The sequence below is a fragment of the Loxodonta africana genome, chromosome 9 (genome assembly GCF_030014295.1).
Source record: "Loxodonta africana isolate mLoxAfr1 chromosome 9, mLoxAfr1.hap2, whole genome shotgun sequence".
Classification (NCBI taxonomy): domain Eukaryota; kingdom Metazoa; phylum Chordata; class Mammalia; order Proboscidea; family Elephantidae; genus Loxodonta; species Loxodonta africana.
The window spans coordinates 80826056-80843802 of record NC_087350.1 but is presented as its reverse complement, the minus strand read 5'-3'; the positions used below and the strand labels follow the sequence as shown (position 1 = coordinate 80843802).

The 17747-nt window shown below is 49.2% G+C and overlaps 1 protein-coding gene across 4 annotated transcripts in view; it reads right to left on the bottom strand.

Moving 5' to 3' along the window:
• The window catches only part of PAX5 (paired box 5), a 200154-nt gene that overhangs the window by 36624 nt on the left and 145783 nt on the right, over positions 1 to 17747 (bottom strand). For 2 of the 4 annotated variants that reach the window (XM_023545128.2, XM_010587822.3), the window contains one exon: positions 8137 to 8238. The exons of the other annotated variants lie outside the window; for them this stretch is intronic. In XM_023545128.2, the coding sequence (XP_023400896.1) occupies positions 8137 to 8238 (102 nt within the window). The remainder of the gene's footprint in view (positions 1 to 8136; positions 8239 to 17747) is intronic. 4 annotated transcript variants of the gene reach the window in all.

Here is a 17747-nt window from a genome sequence, read left to right as displayed (position 1 = left end):
AGCCTCCGGCACATGGTAACTGCTCAGTAAGTAGTAGCTTTTATTCCTGGGCAGTTAGGCTGACAGTGGATAGAAATTTACCCCATAAGTTCTATATTAGTTTCCTATGGCTGCTGCCCCTCTGGGTCTTCTCACATGCTGGCCCCTCACCCAAAAATGTTCCTCCAACTTCTCAGACTGGCAAACTCACCCTTCAAGATCCCTCAAATGACTCCCTCTAGGAAGCTTTCTCATTTCCCCCACCCGGCCCCACTGCCCCAGCAGACTTAGCATCCCCCTGCCCCTGAACCTCCTCAGCACTTTGTAAACTCCTTGTTTTCCTTCTAACATAGCAAGTGGGAATAATTCTTTATGTCTGCCTCCTTGACTAGACTGTGAGCTCCCTGAGGGCAGGAGCTGTCTCTAATCCCACGCCTAGCCCAGAATTGGCACCCAGTGTTGCTGAGGAAATGTTTGAGAAATTAATGAATAAACGAATGAATGGCTGGCAGTCATTTCCCCCTGGCTGCATCTGGCGTTCCCTGGGGTCAATTCCACATTCTTGGTGTGGCAGAGTGGCTAGAGGCCACTAGAGGGCAGCAAAGAGCCAGGAATGAGCAACAGGTGTGCGACCCAGAGCCCAGGGTGAGGTTGGCAAAGGTGGGGGGAGCTCAAAAAGTGTTCAGGCCTTGGGAACGAGAGCACCTGGTGAGGGCGTAGGGAAGGAAGTCAAGAGTGAGGGCAGTAAGAGCTAAGAGCAAAGGCCATCCATTCCCTGAGTAAACACTCTCCGAGTACAATGCCGGGACCAGGGGGCCTCCAAGAACACCCATCCTGAACACCCTTCTGATACACGCGTCCCCTCCTCCAAGGTCTCACCTACATCACTGCCCCCCACCCATGGGAAGCCCACTGCCTCCCGCGTCCGCCCATTCCAGCGTCATAAGCTCTAACTGTGGGGCAGGTTCTTCCTTCACGCCAGGCTGGAAAGGGTATTCCCCTAACTCCCACCTGCAGGTTCTGGCCATGCCTGCTGGAACTGCACAGAATATATTTTACCACCATTTCACACACCAAACAAGACCCTGACGGTGGAAATGATTTGTCTGAGGTCACTCGGTGAGTCCTTGGCTGAGCTAGGGTGGGATCCAGGCTTCTGCCTCCTGGCCTGGTACTAGGGCCCCTACCTTCACCCCTCACCCTTACCCCGCCCCTCGAGTCTGCATGCCTTCCAAAGCAGGGCCTGTCTGCAGGTGAGGCTCGGAATCAGGGGTGGCCTCCTCTCCTTCCCTCCAGAGCCTCAGTAGTCTTCCTCCCTCACACAGCTGATGCCTCAGGAACTGCACAAGCATTTCAAGTGCAGCAGGCAGGCCAGAGCCCCTGTGTGGTCACGTAGCTTACCAGTGGGAAAGCCACTCTTTCCACGTACCCATCACTTCTCTCGGGGTGTCTCCACATCTCCCTCTCTGGCCTTCTTCACCACCTGTCTGCAGAGGGCCACACCTGAATATCCACTTGGCCTACAAATGTTAACATGTCCAAATTCTAACCTGCTGTCACCATCCTCCTCCTCAGCCAGCTCCCCTTCCGGCCAACCCCATTACACAGGGCGGGTTGGCCAGGCTGTGCTCTCACCACGTGGGCCTACTCTAGCCACTAGGCTTAGCCTCCCTCCCTACCTCCATGCCCCACCCTTGTCTTCATATAGTCACGGATACGCTTTTCCAAGCCCGGTTTCAGGGGCCCCTGCACCAGGACACCTTCTCAGTTGGATCAGTCCCAGGCGGCCTTCTCCATTTTCTCCAGGCCCTCAGCATTCGGAGTCTGTGCCTGCCTCACTTGGCAATGCACTTGTTTGTGACCGAATTCTTCTCTAATTGGCTTTCCCATTGACCCATGGACTCCATGGGGTATGAGCTGTGCTGAAGAACTCTTGATTTGATGCCAGTTAGGGCAAGTCAGCTTTAGGTACATCTGCTAGGCTTGTCTTACCCCCAGCCCCTGCTCAGGTCCCTTTATATACTATAATGACAACAATAGTTATAGTTGTGGTAGTAAATAACACTTGTATGGCACTTATGTGCTGGCCAAAGTTCTAAGAGTGTTTACATATCTCACATCATTTAATGCTCACTAGTATTATCATCATACAGGGACGCTGTGAGTCAGTACCAACTTCTCGGCACCTAACAACAGCATTATTAACATCATCCCCATTTTATACATTAGGAGGAAAATAAGGTACAGAGAAGCTATGTAATTTGCCCCAAATCACACAGCTAGTGAGAAGCAGGACAATGATTCAAAACTGGGCAGTCTGGCTCCAGAGTCTATGCTCTGGACGTGCACTGGCCTGCCCACCGCTTTACCACATGCTGCCAATCCAACGGACCTGCCATTCCCAGTATTGGTCAGTTCCAGCACCCTCAGCTCGCATTGCTCTAGCCCCAGGCTTGGTGCCATAAAAAAATTGGGCCGAGCTCGCATTGGTAGCCTGGCCCAAGGTCCCCCTTTTTCATTCCAACTACTATTTCCTGAGTGCTACTATAAACCAGACATCCTGTCAGTGACCATATTTACTATAAGCCAGACATCCTGTCAGTGACCAGGGACCAGGGACAGAGCAGTGAACAAAGCAGACATAGCTTATGCCCTTGTGGACTACACAGTCCAGTCAGAAAAGTAGACAAGGAACAAGCAAACCAATAAATTACTTCAACGGTGCTTAGTACCATGAATGAAAAGAACAGGATGTTTTGAGAGAGATGATGGGGTTCCTGGTTTAGATGGTGTGGTGGGCAGAATAATGGCTCCCCAAAGAGATCCACATCCTAATCCCCGGAGTCTCTATGTTTGGTTGCATGGCAAAGGGGAATTAAGGTTGCAGGTGGAATTAAAGTTGCTAATCAGCTGACCTTGACATGGGGAAGATTACCCTAGATTATCCAGGTGGGCCCAATGGAATTACAAGAGTCCTTATAAGTGGAAGGGGAAGGCAGGCAAGAAAGATGGCAGAATGATAAAAGAGTCAGCCCGACATTGCTGGCTTTGAAGATGAAGAAATGGGGCCATGAGCCAAGGAATGTGGGTGGCATTTATAAACTGGAAAAGGCAAGGAATGGGTTCTCCCCTAGAGCCTCCAGAAGGAACCAGCCCTACTGACACCTTGATGTTAGCCCACAAGACCCATTTCGGACTTCTGACCTTCAGAGCTGTAAAACATGGAGAGGGCATGTGAGGAAGCAGTGGACAGGGTGCTTGAGACAGGGCTCTGGACACGGCATCTGAGACAGGGCCATGGGCAGGGCATTCCTTGACTGGTTCATCTCAAAGATGTTTACCATGTTTCTTTGACTCACTCAAGTCAAAGGGCAGTAAACTCCTCTTCCTTTTTCTTCCAGCCCAAAATTTTTAAGAGTTTCAAATGCCATGTCAATATCTGTTAGGTTGTGCAAATATCTTCGGGCAGAAATCAATGATCCAGAAACTCTATAGAATCTTTGGCGCAAAACTTTTGGCATTTGCTGGGACTTGATGAAAATAAAATCTGAAAACTGTCTTCATTGTAAGCTGATATAATGTACCTTATTTGTTTTACCCCACGTAACTGATCAGCAAAGGGTTATACAGGGTTTGCAGAGCTACAGAAAGTGAAGCTACAAATACTAGAGAAGACCAAGAAGCCACATTGGGCAGATGGAGCCAGACGGGCAGACAAACCCTGATGTCAGGCTCCGGACTCAGAATAAACACAAGTCCAAGCCAAGAAGCTGACATTTAATGCAGAAAAATGTAAAGTATCATTTCAGGTCCAAGAGTTCAAATGTTCCAGTGTTCCCTAGAGGCAAAACCTCCTCTATGTGTTCTAGAAGCAAATGTCTTCCCTTATAAATGGAAGAGGTGACAGCCAAGTGTTTCCCAAAGCCTACGGTGGGAAAAACCCCAGAGACTTCCAGTTTCCCCTAGAGTGCGCTGCCAGCGGCCGGAGAGGCAAGGAGGTAGGCCTGTTACGTAGAGTGGAACAGAATGCTGCCATGTAACAGCTTCAGAAAGGCAAAAGCTGAATAAACAGATTCCCCAAAGCCTTGCCCAGCTTGTTCCTCCATCCCGTGCGCTGCCAATGTGCCCTTGGGGGACTCTGAAATGGTATTGTCTGTAGCATCATCACAGTTGAAAGGGTGAATGCCTCCCAGATTCAGAAGCCCAAGAGGTTGTGAATCAGACATCTGAACAAACGCAAAGTTGAAATCCTGAAACAGGTTGTGATAGGCTGAAAAATTGTCCTCCAAAAGGTATCCATGTCCTAATTCCTGGAATCTGTGAATGTCACTTTATCAGGGGTTGGGGGAGAAGGGAGAGTCTTTGCAGATGTGATTAAGTTAAGGACCTTGAGATGGGGAGATTGTCCTGGATTACCCAGGTGGTCCTAAGTGCAATCACATGAATCCTTAAAAGAAAGATGTGACACGCACAGAGAGGAGAAGTGACATGAAGATGGAGCAGAGATTTGAAGATGCGGGCTTTGAAGATCAGAGTGACGCAGCCAAGGAATGTCAGCAGCTCCCAGAGGCTGGAAGAGGCAAGGAACAGAATTTTTCCTAGAGCCTCTGGAGGGAGTGTGGCCCTTGCCAACACCTTGATTTTGAATTTCCAGCCTCCAGAGCTGTGAGAAAATAAATTTCTGTTGTCTAAAGCCACCAGGTTTGTGAGAAATTGTTATAGCAGCCATAGGAAACTAATACAGAGCTCAACTTTCCGCCCCTTCTTCCCTCCCTCACTCCCTGCCTCTCTCCACCAATAGTCACAAAAAGGACCTACTATGTGCTTGGAGCTGTAAAAGGGGGAGAAGACTGATAAGGCAGAGGGCCCAGCCCTCGATGATGAGTTCGCCTCCAGTGGGGAAGGTGGACATGGGCATAGCTACGTGGGACACAGGCCCACTGAGCCATGTGGCATAACACAACCAGATGCAAAGCATCATGGGGCCACATCGGAAGGCTTCCTAGGGCATGTGACATGTTTGCTCAGTCCTGAAGGATCTCAACAGGCTGAGGCAGAAAGTATTCCAAGCCAAAGGCACCCCATGAAGGAGGACACTGATGGTAAGAATTTGAAGCTGGTGGGAGCCAGCAGCTCTTGGGGTGGTGGGAGGTTGGGAGAGGAGGCCAGAAAGGCAGACTAGGGCCAGACCTGGGCAGTACTTAAATGGCAGCCTCGGGACCCCAGCTGTACTGTTAAGGGTGCCCTCCTCTGTGCTGGGGGCAAGTCCTGGTGGGCAGTCCCAGTGAAGATGAAGTGCGGGCCAGGGCTGCCCTGGGAAGTCACCCCAAAAAACAGATTTGGAAATAATGTTGGAAACGGAAGTCTGAAGACACAAACCTGGTTTGGACATTAGAGAACAGGAACTAAGGACTCTGCCCGCTGAGCTAGAAATCCCAGCTCTGACACCAGGTGTGGCACAGAGTGTTGGGGGATGTATGAGAGAAGAAGGGAGAAGAGGAGACAGACAGAGATGCAGAGAAGGAAGAGCGAAGTGAGAGAGAGGAGGAAGACATGGGGCTCTCCAGGGCCGGAGCCAAAGCCCCCTGCTCCCAGGCCACAGCTCCCCTGCAGGCTTGTGCACCCTCCCTCTGTGCCAGAGGACAGAGTCCTGGGGGACTGTGGCACCTGGCCGGCCCTGTGGTCGTCCCTGCCCAGCTGCTGCCAGCAGGTGTGGTTAGGCCATGACCTTGCTCTGGCCTGTGATTCCTGCTGCCACCGTTAATGGGCCAAGAGCCACCATGTGTTCCCTCTGGGGGCTCTGCCAGGCCCACAGCCATTTGCATCTTGAGCCTGGTAATTTAAGGCTGAGGAATCAAGGGAGCCAGAGGGCAGGTTCCATTTGGATAAAGTTGGGAAAGCCCGGCTGCTTCTCTGGACTCTGTCTCTTTGGGGTTTGCAGTGGGGAGCCAAGGGGCCAGCTGGATGGCCCCCCATTCAGCTGGTGACATGCCCTCAGGACAGGGCCCAGGGCTGCTCCTGCCTCCCCCTTCTCCCATCGCTAAGAAGCTGGAGTTGATAGGCTGAGACCACAGACAGGCAGCACAGTGCAGCAGGAGTGCTGAATTAGAGGGCAAAGACCGGCGTTCAGGTCCTCCCAGCTGCATTACCCTAATTCCTCTGAGCCTCAGCTCCCCCTTCTGGAAAGTGGGGGTAGTACCCCTTACCTTGCCCACCTCACAGGATTGTAAGACCAAAGAACTCCAGGGCAAGTTCTTTACTTTCTATAAAGTGCCACACAAACATGAAGGGCCTTTAATGGATATTGCTTGAGATCTAAAGCTGCCCTAATTTGCTTAAGGTTGGAAAATGAGGAGCCCACCGCGGGGAAGGATAGGGTGTGTCCTGTTTGCCATGTGCACGGTATTTCCCGATGGTCTGCCCTGAGACCATCCTTGTAGCAGAAAAGGCCAAGGTTTTGCCGGCATGGTCCTGGCAGGCCCCCCGGCATTGGCAAGGCCCAGGGCAAGAGTACACATGGAGGCCAGTTCCCATATGTCTCGTATTTAAAAGTGATAAATCAGGCTAACAAACCATTAAATGAAATATGTTCTATCCTCCTACCTTGTTAAATACACCTTTATAACAACCTGGAAGGCCAGGATGGAATTTAGGAGCCTTGACTTCTTGGTGTTCTGCACCAGGACGTGGCTTTAAGGGGAAAGCTCACCCCAGGCTGTGATCCACCTGCTCCCCTTACCACCCCCAGCTCCACTCATCATCCCAAGGGGCCTCGCACACACAAGTGCGCACACCCAGCCCTCATGTCCAAGTTCAGTCCCCACCCCCTACAAAGAGTCAGCTCTTGGGCCTAGGGGTACACCTTTAAGAGGAAGGCCCTGCAGAAGAGGCTGAAAGGGACTGAGGGCTGCTTGGGTAGGGCCCCAGGGTGGTCTAGAAGGAGGAGCATGGGCTCCAGGGGATCAAATCCCCTTGGCCACACAGACTCCACAGCCCATGGAGAGGGTCACTGCCCTGGCAAGGCCAGAGCGGGCCCTCTAAGAGGAGGGCCCAGAGCAGGGTCCTTCTTGCCTGGTCCAAGTGTGGTTCTGACTGGCTTCTAGCCCTGGCTCTGCCTCCTGCTAGCTGGGGTACTTGGGCACATTCTAGCCTCTCTCTAGGCTCAATTTCTTCACCAGTAAATTGGGGTGAATAATCCCCCTCTGCCTATTTCTCAGAACTGCTGTGAGGTTCCAAAGCGAAAGCCAGAGGTGGGTGGACAGGGGGTGAAATAACCAACCTGGCATTTTAAAATGCCCATGAGAGTCACCAGTGTGTTAGAAAACTGAGACCCTTGGAGCCCCCAAACACTGAAACAAGTGGCATGCCCCTCCACACGACTCAAAACAGAAGACACCACCAACCCATAAGAAAGGCAGAACCCTACCCAACAAACTCCTAATTTTTCTCCTGATTTTTCTTAAACACTTGCCGAAAACAATACTTTGGGTATCCCTGCCTTGCTAGCGTCCTTAGTCCACGGACAACCAGCACCATGGTAGTGTGTGTCTTGTCCCCATGCATCCCAGAAGAGAAGGAGACAGGGTGGCTTCTTTTCCAAACATCTTGAAAGAACCTGAAACGTCCCTGACCCACAGGAATCAGGTTTCAATGGCCACAGGGTGTTCAGCTTAGAATCAAGTGGCAAACCTACCAGCCCACATCCTGACTGTCCTGAGCACATGGTCCTAAAGCCTAGGAGTAAGGAGCCAGGAGCAGCTCAGGGCTTTCCCACGCACTCTTGCACACAAATTGAGTTGGGCAGGAAAAGCAGGGCAGGGGGAAGGGGGGGCAGGGGACGCCTCCACTCCACCTGGCTTTGGCCAGGCCCTGCACTCCTCTGTGTTCAGACTCCCCAAGTAGCCAATGAAGGGTTGTTTGAATGACAGTCCAGGGTCCCTCCCTCTCTCATGTCCTCCCAGGGGCTGTTGCTGGTTGACTCCGGACCCCACTGTGGCCCAGCTGCAGACAAAGAGGCCGAGAGTACAGACCTCTGACTGATTTATTCAGATCTGCTTCTTAGAAACACAGAGGTCACCCGGGCTGTTTGGGGGGGCGCCCCCCCCCCCGAAGCCCTATCTGCTGGCTGCTGTGGAGGCACCAATAGTGCAGACTCACCAGGCACCATCCCTGTCAGCGTCGGCGCTGAGTAGCTGCCCTGTCCGGCGGGGGGAACATGCGGAGGGTACCCGGGGAGGGTCGTGCTCGCCAAGTCTCGGCCTGAGGAATCAAAGCAACAAATCAGGGGTGAGCATCTCTGCAGCCAGCCGCTCATGTTCATGATTCCTCGGACATTTCTGCACATTTGTCACATCTGGACACTGAATGCCAAAGTGCCCCCAGCTCACCCCGTCACTCACCCATGCTCACACACACGCGTGCGTGCACACACACACACCTCCAACCACCCTGGCTCCACTCGGCAAGAACGCGAGGCTGGGCTCTGCTCCATCTACGGAAAACCAGAGTCTTGGGGAGATGTGACAACGCAGGGGCAAATGCGCCTCCAGGACACCCAGCTCCAGCCAGCTCACCTTGTTCTCTACTCCCCAGGTTTGACTTGGACTTCCCCACCTCCACACCTTTGCTCTGCTGGACCCTTGGCACCAAGTGCCCCTCCTCCACCTGCACACAGCCTAAGCCCACCCAGCCTTCAAAACCCAGCTCCAACACCTCCTCCTTCCAGTGGCAGGGAGCCACTGCAGTGGCCCTGGACTGAATTCTTTCCACTACCACTCATCCAAAACACAGGCAGGAAGCACCTCCTGATACTAAACACTGTTCTGGGTGCTGGGGACACAGAGATGAACGAGAGAGACGATGCCTTGGACCCCAAGCAGTGGACACTCCAGAGCTGTGTGTCCACCTCTCCCCAGGGTTCAGCCCCTTAAGGGCAGGGATAACGCCTGACTCACCATCTAAGAAGCCTGCCTCCACCACAGGGCTGAGTGCACGATAGGCTCTTAGTGAATAAATATACAAATGAGTGGAGCATCCAGTGTGCTTGGTTCTACACCAGGTGGAAGAAAACCCCGAGGTAGCAGTACTTTCTAAGGGGGACACCATAGACATTTATCTGCATTTTAGGAAAAGAGTGGGAGCTTGAAGCCCTTTCAAACCCCTAGTGCCAGTTCCATGTATGTAACACAGTGACTATGGATAAGGCCAATAACTCAGATGTTGGGAAATCGGACTGTTCTGTGATTATCTGTCGGGTCCTGAAGACAAGCCCCCACCCTGGTAGGTAGAATTGGAGGTTGCCCCTGAAGGAAGGGGACACACCCACTGTCAGCCACCCTAGGAAATGGGCAGGAAATGAGGTGGCCTGGGACTAGGGGGGAAACCCTGGTGGCATAGTGATTAAGAGTTTGGCTGCTGACCAAATGGTCAGCAGTTTGAATCCACCAAGTGCTCCTTGGAAACTCTATGGGGCAGTTCCACTCTGCCCTTTAGGGTCGCTATGAGTCAGAATCCACTCGATGGCAACACGTTTGGTTTTAGTTTTTCTTTTGGGACTAGAGGAGGGAGGGAGGAACTTCGACCTCTCTGTGGGTGTGGACAGTGAGGAGTGGGGAAGCCAGCAGAGTCCAGGGGTGTGGGTGAGTAGCTCCTACCACACAGAGCCAGGCAGGTCCCCAATAGCCCCTCCAAAGCGTCCCTTGGGCCCCAGCAGGGCAGTGCAGGCAGTACACGGATGTGGAGCCCTCGCCTCAGACCCTGAGCATGTGGCCAAAGGAGAGGGACCACCTCTGTCAACACCCCCCAAAGAAGCCATGGTACAAACCAGTAGACGTTCCCTGAAAGAACAAACAGTCCTTCTGATGCCAGTTATTCACAGACTGTCCAGCCAGCATCCAGAGGCCACCTCGTTTCACAGAATTTGGCTTACTTTCCAGAGTCTTACAGAACATTAGGCAGCTGCCAGACAGGAGACTCCCTCCCTCCCTCTGCTTACCAATCCCTGGCTTTAGACTGGCTTGTGATGAGCATGGCTCATGTCTCCTCACTTGAAGGTTTGCTACAGGGGGGTCCTTGATCCCTCACATGAACTGCAGCTATTATAGCCATTCTGACTCCCCAGGAGGGCTGAGACTAACCGGAAAATGGAAGTTCGCCAAATTGACCATGCTGATACGGTGAGTTAAGGATAGTTGCCCTACCAATTCCTTTGTGTCTCCTTCTCTCATCCTCCTCAACCCAACACCCACAGCCCTGTGGCAGCCCTTCTGTGCACAGATATAAGTTCCAGAGACCAGGTCTTTGCACCCTATAGTCAGCAGATAGAGGCCCACACATACCTGTTAAGTGAATGAAAGAAGTGGCCCCATGGGAGGAGCAGGTCTCTTTGCAATTCACAATCATCCCCTCCCTCCATGGCAAACAATCAGTGCAAGAAAGGCTCTTGGACAAAGGAGAATGAAGAGCCCCAAAGATGCAAGGAAAATATGAGCCCAAGAGGCAGAAAGGCCTACATAAGCCAGAGACTCCATTGGCCTGAGACCAGAAGAACTAGATGGTGCCCAGCTACCACCAGTGACTGCCCTGACAGAGAACACAACAGAGAATCCTTGATGGAGCCGGAGAAAAGTGGGATGCATACCTCAAATTCTAGTAAAAAGGCTAGACTTAATAGTCTGACTGAGACTGGAGGGACCCCAGAGGCCATGGCCTCCAGACTCTCTGTTATCCCAAAACTAAAACCATTCCTGAAGCCAACTCTTCCGACAAAGATAAGACTGGACTATAAGGCATAAAATGATACTGGTGAGGAGCGTGCGTCTTAGCTCAAGTAGAGGGCAGCTCCTGTCTGGAAGCAAGATGAGAAGGCAGAGGGAGACAGGAGCTGGCTGAATGGACACGGGAAATACAGGGCAGAGAGAAGGACTGTGCTGTCATATGGTAGGGAGAGCAACTAGGGTCACATAACGATGTGTGTATAAGTTTTTGTATGAGAAACTGACTTGAATTGTAAATTTTCACTTAAAGCACAATTAAAAAAAAAAAAAAAAAAGAGTTTGGCTGCTAACCAAAAGGTCGGCAGTTCAAATCCACCAGCAATTCCTTGGAAACTATCTGAGGCCATTCTACTCTGTCCTATAGGGTTGCTATGAGTCGGAATTGACTCGATGGTGATGAGTTTGGTGGTTTTTTTTTTTTTTTTGAAGGCATTTTTAGGGCAGTGAAACTTCTGTACAATACTGTAATGGTGAACACATGATATTATATATCTGTCAAAACACAAAGAGTGAGCCCTAATGTAAACTGTGGACTTTAGTAAAAACTAATGTTTCAATATTGGTCCATCAATTGTAATCAATGTACCACACTGAATGCAAGCTGTTAATAATAGGAGAAAGTGTGCAGGAGGGAAAGGGGAAAGTATTTTTTGTACTTTCTCCACAATTTTTCTGTAAACCTAAAACTGCTCTAAAAAATAAATTCTCTTTTAAAAGAAAAAAGTGTCTTGGAGATCTTCTTGACCGAGTCCTGCTGCCATTGTGCGGAAGAGAATACTGAGACTCACGGGGGTGAAGCAACTAGCCCAGGTCCCACAGGGCAGAGCAAGTACCTTGGCCTGAGCTTCCTAACTCTCAGCTCAGTCAGTATCACAGTGGGGGTGGAAGAAGAACACACATCCCACATGGCATCTTTTCCAGGCGTTACAGAGGTACTGAGACATGGGGACTTCTGAAAAGACGTCTGAGGAAGCAGAGTGAGCACAAGTGTCAGACTACTCAGTGAAAAACTGAAATCTCAGTGGCCAGACTGTGAGACAAGTGGAGGAGACAGCCAAAGGAGGCTGCTTTGACAGACTCACTCCCCTGCTAACCAGGGAAGCAGCTTACACCTTGGCCGGGGCTCACACCCCTAAAGATGACAACAAGAATTAGAAAACACCAGGCTCTATTCTAAGTATTTTAAATCATGAACTCCTTTAACTCTCAACAACCCTGTGAGATGAGGTGTGGATGTTGCTGCCGTTCACTGCTGTCAAGTCAACTCCAGCTCCAACTCATGATGACCATATGTATGATAGAACAAAACGTTGCCCAGTCTTGTGCTATCTTCATGATCCTTGGTATGTCTGAGTCCATTGCTGTGGCTACTGTATCAGTCTATCTCATTGAGGGTTTCTCTCTTTTTTGTCATCCCTTTACTTTACCTGATACTATCTCTGTTTGAGTTGGAATCAACTCAATGGCAAAGAGTTTTTTGGTTTTATCTCCATTTTACAGGAAAATGAGGTGGAAGAAGGTAAGTAACTTGTCCAAGGTTACCCAGTAGGGATTTGAACCCAAGCAATTCAACATCAAAGTTCACGAGTTTAACAACCACACTCCACTGCTTTGCATGTGAACCTGGCTGCGCATCTGTCCACGAGTCCAAACGCTCCATGTGCCTCTCAGCTGGGACACTCAGGCTGAGCCCCACCTCCAGGACACACTGTCATCATTGCTTACTGGCTCCATCATGTGAAGGAGGGTCAACTGCACAGTTTTTATGGGTGTGTGTGTTGGGGTGGGAGCCAGGACCACATCAGAGGGAGGCCAAGTCTGCCTCTTGAAGGACAGAGGGTGTTTTCCTGATGGGAGGCTGCCTGGTTCAGGGGAGCTTACAGGGCCTGACCTCCCCCAGGCCCCCACATCCCACCTGGCTACTGGGATGGATAAGAGGATCCTGAGAGGGGCAAGAACTTGCCCAAGGATACTGAGCTGATTTGAGGCAAGGCTGAGACTAGAATCCAGCTTACCTGCCTCCTGAGATTGGGTTCTTCCTTCAATAGGGGGCTATTCCCTGAACCTCAATAATTTCTGTCACCACTACACATGCTTCTGATCCTTGATCCCTAAAGCAAGGGTTCCGAAAGTCAGTGCCTCCACAAAGCCTCAACTCAAGAAGCCAAATAAAAACAGACAAAATCAATAAAATAAACCTAGGGAAAGGAGGAGGAAGGAACTGATAAAGAAAAACGCAGAAAATAATGTATGAGGAAACAGAAAAGCAGACACAATAATAAATACAACCGAGAATTGATATTTGAATAGGCAAACCTAGGGTAAGATTTTTTTTTTTTTTTAGAAAGGCACATATATCAGGATAAGAAATGAGAAGATACAACCAGAGATATGGAAGAGATGATATAAAAAAACATAAGAAAATACATAGACACTCTACACTAACATACGTGGAAATGTCAACAAAAAGGACACTTTTCTAGGAAAACATGAATTACCAAAATTAATTCAAGAACAGATAGAAAATACGAACAGCCCAATAACTTGGAAGAAATGGGAAAGGTTGTTTAAAAAAAATTTTTTTTTTAAGTGCCTGGTCCATTTAGCCAAGAGCAGAGGGCTCAGAACTAAGAGAGTCCATCGTTCATGTTATCATGAGCAGTTGAAAGCAGGAAAGAGAGTGGGATTCAAAGATAGTGACATCAGAGGGTGGGTGTCAAACTCACCTATATCAGTCTGCCAGACTACAAGCTTCTAAAGGCAGAACCTGGTGGCACCTGGCATATAGTAAGTGCTCAATAATTATTCAAGGGAGGGCCCTTTTACGGATTCACGCCTGTTTTTTTAGTGAATTGCTTTGAGACTCTGGGCAAGTTACCTCCTCCCTGAGCCTCAGTCTCCCTCATCTTTAAAAAAGAGCTCTTCACTTGGTGATCTCCAAGAGCCCCTGAACCTCACACTGGTCTGATGTGCAAAGGCACAAAGGATAATTTAGCTGTGAATATATTTTTCTACCTTAAAGTTCAACTGCAACAGCAGCTCTGGAAATCCCACAATCAATCCACTAACGTGTGCTGCTGCCAGAGGGCTGGGAAGTCCTCCTTGGACACAGGCAGGCAGCTCTCAGAGCTTCTAGTTTCTGTGGGGCCTTGTGTCAGCTCTTGCAAGGGCTCAGAACTTCGTTATCATGCTGAGGCTCATTCCATTCCCAGCCCCTCCTCCCAGGCCACCAGGATAGCAGTGTGCACTTCATGGAGCTGACAATGGCCACATATATTCCACAAATAACAGCCTCTGAGTTCCCCGTTACTGAGGCACTCCTCTGCAGTGCTCAGGGCTTCAGCTTCACCCAGCCATATCAATGTCCCTAGAACCAGAGGCTGCAGCCTGCAGCTGCATTTACCTTCCTTAGACTATTCACAAAGGCAAAGGACCCTGAGAAAGAGTGATAACTCTCTACATCATCTTCAACCTCCTGAACCCCTACTCTGTTCATGAACGTTATCTTTGTAGCTTACAAATTCCCAATATAGACCTATGAGACAACAGTTAGTGTCCCCATTTAAGAGATGAGGCCACCGAGGTTAAGGGGTAATTAAGTAACTTGTCCAAGGCACCCAGCTGAGTTATTTGGGCACCAGATTTAGCCCATGGTCTTTCCACAACACAGTGAGGTGGGAATTACCCACTCAGGGAACACACTCCAAGGGCCCAGCACTCAGACAAAGCCAACTTCTTATTCTCTTGCTCCCTTTGTTCCCTTTAGCTCTGCTAATTCAGTAGGGGATTTCTATTCCTTTCAGATTACAAATTGGCCAAAGAGTCAGGATGTACCCTCTGGGCTAAACACTACCCTTAAATACAAAGGCCTATAAACTGAGAAACACCCACCTGGAAGGTCAGCTGGTCTCTCCGCTCCCCCCCCCAACCCCCAGCTTCGAACCTGGCCAGGCTAACGGCCTGTCCACCAGGTCCAAGTCCCCACCCACACCCCAGAATAGCTCTCAGAACTGCAGCCCCGATCCATCTTCCTTTGAAAAGGAAGAAGTTGCCACAGGCAATGACAGTGATATGCTACACGGACAACAGGCTTCTCAGGAGTAGGAGTGTCATGCCTCCTCCCACCCCACAGCCACCTTGCTCCTCTTCTGTCCTCAGGAGCCCAACTCTAGGATAGTTTGGATAAGTCATTAATGACTTAACCCTTTCCAGCCTCAGTCCTCTCGTCCCTTAAATGGAGACATAGCCTTCCGTGGGCAAAGAGCTGAAGGCACTAATGAAGAAAAGACTCTGGGAAGACCATCACTGTCTTCTTAAACTGAAAGGGTGTATGAGAGAGGACAGAGGAGCACGGTGTGTATGGAACTCCCCACCCGCATCTCAGCGGAAGCCGAACCAGGACCTTGTGAGGCAGTCAGAGGGAGGCTACGGCAGCTCACCATGGAAAGGAAGACTGCAGAGCACAGCGATTACAAGTGTAGATCTGACTGTCTAGGCACAAATCCTTGCCTTACCACTTACTAGTGTGTGACCTTGAGAGAGTTCCTTAATTGTTCTGAGCCTTAGTTTCCTCGTCTATAAAATAGAGGAAATAGTAGCTAACACTTAAAAAACAGAGAGCATATTATGAGCCAGGTACTCTGCTTAGTGACACACATACTCATTTATTCCTCACAATAAACCCTACTAGAAAGATACTAAAAAAACTATTATCTTTATTTTTCTGCTGGGGAAACTGAGGCATGAAGAGTTTAAGTGACTTGCCCACGGTTCATCACGCAGCCAGTAAGAGAGAGCCAGGTTTCAAACCCAGTCTGGCTTCCAAGTCTGCGCTCTCCACCCCTACAGTGAGCCACCTCTGCAGTGATGACAATAATGTGTCTCTTTCATGGGGCTGCTGTGAGGTATCAGTGAGAAAACGCATGTAAAACACGGTGTCAGCCCACAATGAGGACTTGTGGAAGATCAAAGGATTGGCCTCAATTCTTCACTCCAGGCTATAGCCGCTCCCTGTGCAGCTCCTCCTACTGGAGGCAGATCGTACGTCTCTGCCCCTTGTGTTTGGGCTAGCATGTGCCTTGCTTTGGCCAGTGGGATGTTAGCAGAGGCTTGGGATGGCTTGTGCAGTTGGGTGAGTCCCTCAGCAGGACTTGAGAAGAACGTGCCCTGGCTGGTCTGCTGGTCCAAGAAGGAAGGGAGATACATGGTGTGGAGCCAAGCCCAGCCTGGGTCAGCTGATCTCTGCCAACCTCCAGATGCATAAGAATAAATGATGGTTTAAAGCCTCTCAGTTTTCGGGTGGTTTCCTAAGCAGCAGTATTGTGGCAATAGCTGATTGATATAAGAATTAATGTTACCTGCTCTTGACTTTAAGGAACCCCGGTGGCACAGTAGTTAAGTGCTCGGCTGTTAACCGGAAAATTGGTGGTTTGAGCCCACCAGCCTCTCTGTGGGAAAAAGATGCAACAGTCTTCTTCTGTAAAGATTGCAGCCTTGGGAACACTGTGGGGCAGCTCTACCCTGTACTAAAGGGCGGCTGTTAGTCGGAATCAACTCAATAGCAACAGATTTTTTTGGTTTTGTTTTTTGGCACTTGTTTTTATCAACTGATGGGGAACCTGCAGAGTGAATTCAAGCTTCAAGTTTGCCTCGGTGGCCTGTAAGGACTTTTCTGGCTCTAAGCGGAGGATTCTGTGGCTTGGGACAGTCTGGGACTTGCACCTTCTCAGTCCTTCAGCTAACATATTCCAGGCCTGTCACCAGGGCTGGGGGTGTTTACCAACCAGTCAACCCGAGGCAGCTGAGGAGACGCCGCTGCTCCTTTTTAGCTTGATTCTGCTTCTGAACTCAATGTCTTCAAAGCACATACTTATGTCATTTTTGTCAAGAAAGAAATTACATCATTTGCAATTGCACTGAATGTTATCACGGCATTTAATAAATTTGTAAATGACTAAATAAAATTAATTGATTTGGGTTCCTAACATAATTCCTCTCACTAAAGGCACATAAGTACACCTTAGCCAACTCATGTGTGGCCTTCTCTTTCCAGAGAGAATAATTGAGACTTAGCCCTGCTTACAACTAGCAAGGAGTCCACACAGAACTTTTGTCAAGACAAAGACCACTCTTCCAGAAAAGAAACTCTTGGTGTAAAATAACTCTTTTCAACCCTACGGGAAGGGAGGGAAAGAATTAGTGCCTGCCCCTGTTGTAGAGAAGAGAAATAAGGCTTGCAGATGAGTTTTGACTGATCCAAGGTCACAGAGTAAGGCCCAAGGTCAGCAAGTGAGTGGTAGAACAGGGACTTCACAACTCTGATCTCATGATTTCCAGCTAAATGCTATTCTTACAAGATTACTCAAAATGTCCCCGTCCAAGGCGCTAGCCCTCCCAGATGTTAAAACATTCTATAAAGTATTTATAATTTAAAATGTGATATTGGAACACAAATAAATAGGCAGAAAACTAATGGGATAGGATAGAAAGTCCAGAAATAGACCCAATTACATACGGAAATCTAGTATAGGATAAAGATGGGATCTCAAATCATTTGGACAAATGTGGACTTTTTATTAACTGGTGTTAGGACTACTGGAGAGTCATTTGGAAAAAAAATAAAAGGAGATTGATTTCTCACATCACACACAAGAATAAACTCTAAACAGATCTGAGATCTAAATGTAAATACAAAATACACAAATACTAGAAGAAAACAAAGGGGAATTCCTCTCCGCCCAGGAGCAGAGAAAGGTTTTCTCACACTGACTTGATGAAAACAAGATACACACACCATAGATAAAAAAATTACCTCAAAATGGCTCAAAGATCTAAATGGAAGAGCAAAAACTATAAAACTCTTAGAAGAAAACATAGGTAGAAATATTTGTGACCTTGGATTAGGCAATGGTTTCTTAGATATGGCACTAAAAACACAAGCAACAAGAGAAAAAAATAGATAAACTTGGCTTTATCAAAATTAAAAACTTTAAT